The sequence below is a fragment of the Dipodomys merriami genome, unplaced genomic scaffold, assembly GCF_024711535.1.
Source record: "Dipodomys merriami isolate MVZ:Mamm:240054 unplaced genomic scaffold, mDipMer1.0.p SCAF_35, whole genome shotgun sequence".
NCBI classification, from domain to species: Eukaryota; Metazoa; Chordata; class Mammalia; order Rodentia; family Heteromyidae; genus Dipodomys; species Dipodomys merriami.
In genome coordinates, this window is record NW_027205048.1 from 12,627,272 (window position 1) to 12,637,468 (window position 10,197).

A 10,197-nucleotide genomic window follows, 5' to 3' on the forward strand; every position below is an offset into this window, starting at 1 on the left:
TTGGACAGCACAATGGATGGAGAAACACCACCCCCATTGAGTTTGTTCGGACCACACACTGGGTACGCTACCCAGGCAGGACTCAGCTGGTGCTCACACCAGCCTGACTGCGTTCTGAGAGCTGCTCAGACTCTCAAGGGACCTGGTTCTCAAAACAGAGCAGAGAGACGGGTGGGCGGGGCCTGACTGGTTAGAAGCTCAGGCTGGAGCTCAGTCCGGCAGCCTGGCCCAGGCTCTGTGGGGAGGCTTGGTGTCTGTGTGCTAAGGGGAGCTCCTCCTCATCCTCACAAACGTACAGTCAGGGAGGTCCTGACTCTTCTCCTCATTCCTCACATGACTTCTTAGCCGGCAGCCAGGACAATTCCTGTTCCTGGAGTACGTGGAGGGTGAGGGGTGGTGGTGGTGGTGGTACTTTGGCCTGATGCTGTATTGTGGCTGAGAGTTGGGTTGTGGCTCTCATTCTCAGGGGTGAGCCCTTACCCCGTGTCCCCATCACCCTGCCCTGGAAGCTTTCTACCCTTATCTGTTGCATGAGCCCAGTGACCACCTCAGCTCTCCAGTGTGGTCTGCACTGCTCTTGGCAGAGTTGGGGCTGAAGTGAGGACTGCTTCCCACTCGCCCCTCCCCCATCCCTGCTCTGCCCCTTTGCCTCCTTTTCCAAGGTGGTCCCACATGAGGCCTCCTGAGTTGCCATAGCCTGAGGCCTGGGCCGGCTCTTGGCTTCCTGTGCCTGGTAAACGTTGGACTCACTCAGTGAGCAAAGCTGAAGTACTCAGGAGGTTGCTGGGCTATGGGTGGGAAGAAGGGAGCAGGGCCCGAAGGCCTCGTGATGGACTGGGAGTCTCTAGGTCTCTTCTCCCCTTCAACTGGAACAACTCTGGAGCGGGCTCCACGGTTCCATCTTGTTCTGAACAGTGCGCAGGCGTGCAGAGGTGGCGAACGGGTCACAGACGTCTTCTCAGGATGTGAGAGACGGCACTGCTCAGGCATGGTGTCCAGCCCTGGAGGCTGCTGCCCCCTCTCTCCGGCCCTTTGCCTGCCCAGCTCTGCCATGTGCTTAGTACAGGGCGACAGAGGAAGCTGGCCTGAGACCCTGCCCTCAGGGCTCCTCACGTCCAGAACCAGGGAAGGTGTGCGCATGGGAAGTGAGGCAGGTTCCAATGACTCCCCAGGCCGGTGGGGACTCAGCATCCTGCCTTAGGCCTTCTGTAAGACCACTCTAGGCAATGGCCTCGATCCACAGTTCCCAGTGTCCTCCTCGGTCCTTTCCCCTGAGCAGGTTTATGCTCCATGATAATTAGAGACTCCAAAATGGCTTCCGTCACTTTCCTGGCATGCCTTGTTGCCTGGTCCCCCTGTTAGCTGGCTTCCATGTATGGTATATGGGTTATAGTGGATTTCCCGGCCCCAGCAAAGGGTGCCAAGCTGAGCTCAGTTCTCCAGGCTTGGTGTTTCCAAGTGTCCAGTCACTGCATGGTCTTCCACTAGGTCCACACTGAACAAACGCCACCACATCCCTTGTCTTTGCAGGGAAAGCTGCCCGTCCTGCTGCTGGGCCGCTCCTCAGAGCTGCGGCCGGGAGAGTTTGTAGTCGCCATCGGAAGCCCCTTTTCCCTCCAAAACACAGTCACCACGGGGATCGTGAGCACCACGCAGCGAGGCGGCAAAGAGCTTGGGCTCCGGAATTCAGACATGGACTACATCCAGACAGATGCCATCATCAACGTGAGTCCCCTCCCCGGCCCCTCCTCACCGCTGGCAGGGTTATGCCAGGAAAGCTGGGCCTAGGGATGGGGGCCAAATCACCATCTTCACAGTGTTGTCTAAGGGTCTCTTTGAACCCCTGAAGCAGAGGAGGCAGGCTTGGCAGCACTCAGGCAGCAAGCACCACCACTTCCGCAGCTAACACCTCGGGTTTGCCAAGAGGCTGCCCTGGGAGGCGCTCCTGGCCTGCCCACTGGGTCAGGGCTCCCCTTTACACAGGCGCCATGGCCCGCAGGAAGCAGGTGCTCTGCCGTGTGACCGCAGTTCTCGGTCCCAGTCTGAGCACCAAGCCTCCACCACTCCATGTGACTCCTCCCCTGAGTGCTCCGTGCCGATCCAACCATGGAATCTTTCCATCATCACAGATTTTCCATTTCAGCCTTCTCCCTGTAGGATCAGTGTTTGTGGAAAGCAAGCTTTTCTCCTCACATCTGTCTAATGCATAAGAAACCCAATCCTTGCTACCTCTTGTCGGTGTTATTCCAAAATTTTATAGTCAGTGCATGTGAAGTTCTGGAGCTAGAGCAAGCCGTGGGGGACTCCAGCGCGCGGTGAGGCGGGTGGGCTGTGTGGGTTTGAACTGGGGGATCCTGGAGTAAGCGGACAGCCCGCCTCACTCCAGGAGGAGGAAATGGCTGTGGGGTGAGTGCAGTAGTTCAGACAGCTTCTAAATGTCCTAAAATCGTCACGGTTATAACCTTTCTGTCTCTTTGATTTCAGTATGGAAACTCCGGAGGCCCATTAGTGAACCTGGTAAGACCGTTCAGTTCCTATGTTGCGTCATTTTGGCTGTTTGGCTTTGCTTTCTTTTTACATACAACCTTGCCCAGTGCATGTGATATAACTATCTTAAAGCGAGCTCTGCACATTTTTACCCACTCACCAAACCTGAGATTTTTCTGGAAGGAGTGAGGCTGGAGGACGTGGTTGCGTTTCAGGGCTACGGGCGAACACACACAAGTTCAGTCCTTCCCAGCAGAAACTGAGCAGCCTGGTGCTGAAGGCTCAGCTGTGCGAAGTGCCTCAGGGTGGCCAGGGGAGGAGGAGCTGCCGTGACTCAGCCATAGGCTTGGCCAAGGCCAGAAATCCTCCCTGAAGGCACTCAAGTGAGAGGACTCAACCCGCTCACAGAGATCTCTTACTTAGTTAATACTCAATACTTAAGCATAAAATGGAAGCTCAGAGCCATGGACAGCTGGAGGGTCATTCATGGAGGACGGCCTTGAGGCCTTCTGTAGTAAGCCTAGGGTGAGGGTGGCAGCCTAGTGAGGGTCCGTGGGCATCAGGTACTAACCTTTCAGCATTGTTGGGAGGAGGGACAATTGCCACTGTGGCAGCTTTTCTTTCCCAGCAGTGGAAATGGGAATGCTCAGCTATGCCGTGCCCAGTCCCCGCCCCTCCCCTCTCCCCCAGGCCTGCAGGGCTGCTCCACCTGGGGGAGCTGCTGGGGTAGAGCTGCCTGTTCCCAGCAGTGAAGCCCTTCAGCCCAGGCTCCATGGTAGTTTCTCTCACTAGCTGCAGTCACACCAAGGTCACTGAACTTGGGAGAGGCAGGAAGGGTGACAGCCATCTTGAGATTCAAAGATTCTGGGGACATTTCCCTGTGAAAGGAGCAAATACTACGGATTTCAAAACTGCCTGTACATGCAGTCACAGTTCCCACCCAGATCTTTCCATCCTTCTGGGGCAGAGCTTCCAGATGCCCCACCCCCCGATGCCCCTCCCCACCCCCCGATGCCCCTCCCCACCCCCCGATGCCCCTCCCCACCCCCCGATGCCCCTCCCCACCCCCCGATGCCCCTCCCCACACCCCAATGCCCCTCCCCTTGCCACCCCAGGACCTCCTTCTGCCAGTCCTCTTTGTTCTCTGACATAGCCACAGATCTTTCTTTCTTTCTTTTTCTTTTCTTTCTTTCTTTCCTTCTTTCTTTCTTTCTTTTTCTTTCTCTTTCTTTCTTTCCCTCCTTCCCTCCCTCACTTTATCCCTCCCTCCCTCCTTCCTTCCTTCCTTATAATGAGCCAGGCTCCAGTGGCTCACGCCTGTAATCCTAGCTACTCCAGAGGCTGAGATCTGAGGAATGCAGTTCAAAGCCAGACAGGGCAGAAAAGTCCATGAAACTCTTATCTCCAATAAACCACTCAGAAAACCAGAAGTGGCGCTGTGGCTTATGTGGTAGAACTCTAGCCTTGAGCTGAAGAGCTGAGGGATAGTGCCTGGGCCCAAAGTTCAAGCCCACTGACTGACAAAAAAAAATTAATAATAAGTAGAATTGTACAAAATTATGGGGTACAGTGTAACAATTCAGTGTATGCAAGCAGCCTGTAAGGACATAGTAAGATAGCTGACATTTCCATCTCCATAAGCTTTTCTGAAAGACTTCTTTCATTTACTCCTGTACCCCTTTTGGATTTACTAAGCCATTTCCACTTTGCTTTGCAGGATGGCGAGGTGATTGGAATCAACACTCTGAAGGTGACTGCGGGCATCTCCTTTGCCATCCCGTCTGACAAGATCAAGAAGTTCCTGACTGAGTCTCATGACCGGCAGGCCAAAGGTAAGCAAGACCCAGACAACCTGGGAAGCTTGCAGAAGGTGTTCCGTCCTGAGGCTTAGCTGCCCTTTGGGGACTCAGAGAAGGGAAAGATAGCAGCTTCTACCACACACAGGCTGGCTCTTAGGAAAAATTGAAAGGATCTGTATATGATAAGCCTCTGACATTAGGCCACAGGTTCTGTGCTATGGTCATGGAAATTACACATGGTCTTAATCTACTAGGTACCAGGTATGAGCCTGGATGACTGTAGTGTGTTATTTTGCCTATCTCTTCATTGAACACTGAATTCCTTTTCCTGGTCAGATGGGAATTACCATTTCCATTTGGCTGCTCTTTTATTCTGCTAGTGTTAATTTACCTGTCTGCTTTGAGACAAACAAGTTGTCCTTGACCTTGTTATTTTTGTGCTGATAGTCACCTAGGGCTTGAACTCGCGGTCTTACACTCTCACTTAGTTCTTTTGTTCATGATCAGCATCCTACCACTTAACTTGAGCCACACCTCCAGTTCTGGCTTTTTTACTGGTTAATTGGAGATAAGAGTCTCTCAGATTTGTCTGCCTGGACTGGCTCTGAATCACAATCCTCAGATCTCAGGTTCTTGAACAGCTAGGATTATAGACCACTGGCGCCCAGCCTTTATTTTATTATTTTAATTGTACTAATTTATAGGCAGTGGGCAGCTTCGCCTGGGGCCTGGCAGGTGTGATGTTTATGTTCTGGGAAGAGGCTGACTGGCAGTCAGCAATCAGATAAGTAAGATAATGTCCAATGGCAACAAGCGCCCAAGGAAAGGAGGCAGAGAAGATGTCTGGGAGTGACTGGAGGGGCTGATGGTAGCTGTGAAATGTCCAGGAGAAGGTGCCAGCAGAAGGGGTGGGGTGAGCAGTACGGACAGGAGCAGTAGATTGGGCAGCCAGTGAGCCGGGTCCTGCGTGGCCCACAGAGCAGCAGTGTGGCTCCACAGGGTGGTAGGAGGGCGGCCCGCAGGAGGCCATGACACAGGGCCTGGATTGCACCTTCACTATATGAGATTAGGGAAGTGAGTGGTGTGGGGGATGTCTTTGGAAAAGGCCGCCCCAGAGGCCAGTGGGGAAGATGGAGGCTAGGAAGGGGCTCTGCCAGTCATCCACAGGAGAGACAGATGCTGGGGCTCTGGCCAGGCTGGTGGGCAGTGGAGTTAGAGCAAAGCAGTCCCATTCTGGCATCTGTGGGGAGTAGAGCTGGCCTGGGGAAGGATCAGAGGCCGGGCTGAACCAGTGAGGAACCAGGATTGATCACTCCTCAGCTGAAAGGATAGGACTTTCCTCAGGTCCCCCAGCAGGCCGGGCTGTAGACCAGGACTGAACCGCAGCCAGCCCAGACATGACCTCAACACTGCACCCTGAGGCACTGGACTGCCTGCTCCCGGGTCCCCCCCCCTGCTCCACCTTCCCCCCCTCCCCATCCTGCCCACTGGGCTGACCTGTCCCTTGTTCTTTTACCAGGAAAAGCCATCACCAAGAAGAAGTACATTGGTATCCGAATGATGTCGCTCACATCCAGGTGGGTTAACGTGTGTGTGTGTGTGTGTGTGTGTGTGCGCGCGCGTGCGCGCATGTGCGTATGTGCGCGCGCGTGTGCGCGCATGTGCTTGGCACTTAAGTAATTCTGAATCTCACAAGATCATCACCTGTACCCCTGAAAGATGACTGCCCACTGCCATCAGATAGTTCAGCACCTGCTAAAACGAACACTCCCTGGGGAAGAAGAGAGGCCTAAGCCTGGGCCCCTTTCTCTTCTTTCTTCCTTCTTCTTCCTCCTCCTCCTTCCCCTGATCCAGAAGTGTCTGCTTTTTTTCTTTGAAGGCAGGCCTCAGTGGCACAGGGGCGGCTCGTTCTGCTCACTCCGGTCTCCCTCTCCCCACTCCCCTGAGGAAACCGCATTCCAGGAGAGCCCGGCACCTCCCGTTCACTCTGAGCCGTGGGAGGTGGCTGCAGGAATGCCAGGGCAGGCCTGCTGGCACGGCAGCCACAGATGATGGATGGGCTTGTTTTCCAAAGCTGTCGAAGTTGCCACCTGGGGTTGCCAGGCTCATGATGGACTAGAGCAGAGACCTAGAGGGAAAACAGAGGGACGGGGGGCGGGGGGGAATTGACAGTGAGGCTCAGAGTAGACTCATCTGGCATGGCTAAGACAGTTGTAGTCCAGGAAGTAAAGAGTGGAGTATACTCACAGATACATTATTATATGAATTATTATAATTTTAAGGCAATTGTCAAAATATTGAGACAGTTTGATGCATATGTAGAGAGAATCATTCTTAGCATCCTAGGAGGTGATTTGCCAAGACTAACGTGACACCCCCTGTTTGTCTGGAACCAGGAGAGATGGAGGTGTAGGGACAGAACAGCGACTGTGGGGTCAGTCCCTGCTCTGCTTCCTGGCTGATGACCTCCGAAGTGCCTGGGCCTTCCCTGCAGGGTGTGGGCAGCGGTGCAGGTGCATGTGCCGGGCAGCCAGCTCGGGTGGGTGAGGGCTGCTGTGATCGCCAGCTGCACGGGCTGTCCTGTACTTGCTCTGTGCCAGGCACTGGGAAGGGGCCTTCCTTGATGACCTCATCTGATCCTCACAATGGCCCTGTCATAGATCACTATGGCTAACTCTATTTTCTGCAAAGGAAAAAAAAGGTGCAGAAAAGTGAAGCCACTGCCCAAGGCTACCCAGCTAGCAGGTGTCAGTCGGGACCAGACATCAGCTAGCAGAATCTGTAGACTGGACCACACATCAAGACTGTCTTGCTCTTTTGATGTTTAACGCTATTAACTGATTAATAAATAGTAGTAATGATCATAGTAGCAATGGAAGTCCTTCCCCACTGTTGAGAAGTGGTCCTTTGACTCAGGTGGGTGGTAACAAAATAGAATCTGAACTCAGAGGAATTTTTGCACGGGATTAGAGACGAGGCGGGATCTGGCTGGGGCTCAGTGCTGGCGGAGGAAAGCCTGTGGGTGCCTAGTATTAACACGAGGGCGTTTCCTCCTGAGCAGCAAGGCCAAAGAGCTGAAGGACCGCCACCGAGACTTCCCAGATGTGCTCTCTGGGGCGTATATCATCGAAGTCATTCCCGACACCCCGGCAGAAGAGTGAGTGAGAGTATCTTCTCTTTTGCCAGTGTTCACGTGGCTTCTAGTGTCACGGGCAGGGGAGGGAGCATGTTCTTTTTATACTGGCCTGGGGACTCATGTTCACCTTTGAAAACTGTGGCTGGATATTGTGTTCCCCTCCTTCCGGCCCAGTCTTCCCCTCGGCTGGACTGAGGGCTCTTCTGCTTCTCAGAGCCATCAGACCAGACGAGCAAGAGCAGGTTTTCCCCTGCGGAAAGTCAGGGGGCAGAGATGGGGTGATGGAGCAGTGACCCCCATGACCTCAGGACATATCTCCTTCCAGAACCTTCTTTAACTGTGTCAGTGAGCAGTTAGGCCACACCTGCTTTCAGGCAAATGACACAACTGCCATCAAAGGAACATCAAAAGATTGGCTCAGCCTAGCGTCAGGCCTAACGTAATATCCAGAGAGACCTTGGGGGCCGGCGCTAGCTGGCTGGGCCTGCTTCTTCTATGACTGACAGGATGAGAATGGAGAGGGTGAGAATTCATTTTCACATGGTTGAACAAAGGTCGCAAAGTAACCAGAGCGCTTTGTGGCGGAAGAACACTCTGAGCAATGACATTTCCCGTGCACACACACGTGTCATCAGGTCACAGCCATGCCCCTTCGATTTCAGACCCTGCTGGGCTTTGTGCTGCTGCTGTGCCAGTGAACTAGCGAAGGACAGAGACCAAACGTCCCATGAAGCCTAAAGTACTTCCTGTCTGGTCTTTTATGGAAAAAGATTGCGTCTTCCCTGTGTTAGGCCAGGCTGGTCCATGAGAACATCTGGACCCTGTCACAGACAGGAGGGAAGTCACAGCCACAACAGACATGGCCCACTACTCTTGGAAGACTTGCTCTTTGAGTCACAGTGTCTATCACAAGCAAATTGGCCTCAGTCACAGTAACATGGCAGGTTGTACCACATGATTCTGCACCCCCATCTGGAGTCGGTCTGTCCTAAGATCATACACATGCCACAGGCACATCTGTAATGGATGTACTTGAGGATGTGGCCTAAAAATACCTCCAAAGAAAGCGCCACCCACCGATGGCATCAGTCACTCTTTGCTGAATCCACACCATCTCTGAATCCTGGACCCCTTTGTACTGGGCAATTTGATTCTAAGCTGCACCTCTCTCGATCACTTGGGCGGCCTGAACACATTACCAATATGTTTCCCTTTGTGTTACAGTGGCGGTCTCAAGGAAAATGATGTCATCATCAGCATCAATGGACAGTCGGTGGTCTCCGCCAACGACGTCAGTGACGTCATTAAAAAGGAAAATACCCTCAACATGGTTGTCCGCAGGGGCAATGAAGACATTATGATTACGGTGATTCCAGAAGAAATCGACCCCTAGGTGGAGGCAGGAGCTGGACTTCATGTTCCCTCGAACACTGTCTAGTGGATGATGCGTGGGGACTCTGGGCTGGTGGCAGAGGACACCTGGGACTCTGCGCCACCGTCTCCTCGGTTCGGTGGAAATGCCCTGGCCTACAGAATCCTTCTTGATAGTTTGCAGGCAAAACAAATGTAACGTTGCAGGTGTGCAGGCAGAAGCTCCGCCTCTGTATCCTATGTATGCTGCGTGCTTGCCCTCGCCAGCTTGGGCCGCTCCTGCGTAGACAGTCAACACTTGTCCCTTCCTTTAACTGAGCTGTCGTCTTAATCCGACTAATGCAGTTGACGTGGTGCGTAGATGAGAGGAAGACCCCTGGGAACCAGAAGGGTTCTGGCCCTGGTGACATTTCCTCCGAGTCAGCACCCAGACGAGGTGGACGCGTGGAGACCATGGGTGGTGAGCCCTGGCTTCTGAGCTGGCCAGAGTCGCCTCTTTTAGGAATCTCTTCAGAACGGGGGAGCAAGATGACGTTGAATTTGAGCTATTAAAGTACTTCTTCATACTTGGCTTCTGAATGTGTTTCTTTCTCATAGCCACTCACGGTCTTGGTGAAATGGTTCTGATGGCAGTGGGCTCCTCAGGAAAAACACGTTGTGTGTGAGTTATTTCAGAATCACCCCGAGGGATTTGCTGGTGTTCTACAACCCTGCTTGGTCACCCCGGCTTTGTGAATAAGCCTGGAGACAGTTCTACTTGCATCTGGAGCTTTTCAAACGAAGGGGAGTCTGTCAACCCCGTGTACCATGCAATCAGTCAACAAAGATTTTTCTGGGCCTCTGCTGTGTGCCAGGCACTGGGCCAAGCATGGCGGGCGGTGGCCTGAGCAGGACAGATGGAGCTTCCCTCCCTTGAACTTCCACCAAGAAGGCACGTGGCCAGTCAGGAGTCTACCACAGAGCCTCAGGACAGGCCCATTCTAAATTCTCAGAAGGCACAGAAGGGCAGCCTTGGTTTGAAATAAGAACTAGATAGACCTGTAGCCTTTAAGAGTTGGAAGTAGGAATCTGTCAGCATCTTCTCACAAGGCAACCAAGTGCAGGCTTTCTCTGCTTAGTGAACCGCTCTCTCCAAGAAAACCTTCCAAGAGTTTGTAAAGCTAGGCCCATGAAGGCTGTTACAAAACAGCCTGTTGGCCTGAGAGTGCACAGGCCTAGGTCCCTGAAGAGAGAGGCTGCTGATGGCAAGAGCCAAAGGTCAAAGGCTGCCTAGCCCTCGTCAGCCCTCAGGGGGAGCTGGCAAGGGAGGGAAGTCCTGACCTAGAGCTTTGTTCTTCCTCTGCTCGCAGATCCATAAGGTCCAGTTTGTAGCTGGAGAGGCTGTGGAAGGCCAAAGGCCTGAAT

The 10,197-nt window shown here is 53.4% G+C and overlaps 1 protein-coding gene across 1 annotated transcript in view; it reads left to right on the top strand.

The window, feature by feature from the left end:
* The window catches only part of Htra1 (HtrA serine peptidase 1), a 42,917-nt gene extending 33,553 nt beyond the window's left edge, over positions 1-9,364 (top strand). The window contains exons 4-9 of the mRNA XM_069988221.1: positions 1,531-1,725; positions 2,485-2,517; positions 4,205-4,319; positions 5,806-5,863; positions 7,348-7,443; positions 8,647-9,364. Coding sequence (XP_069844322.1) covers positions 1,531-1,725; positions 2,485-2,517; positions 4,205-4,319; positions 5,806-5,863; positions 7,348-7,443; positions 8,647-8,815 — 666 coding nt within the window. The 3' untranslated portion in view covers positions 8,816-9,364. The remainder of the gene's footprint in view (positions 1-1,530; positions 1,726-2,484; positions 2,518-4,204; positions 4,320-5,805; positions 5,864-7,347; positions 7,444-8,646) is intronic.
* Positions 9,365-10,197: the final 833 nt, after the last annotated feature.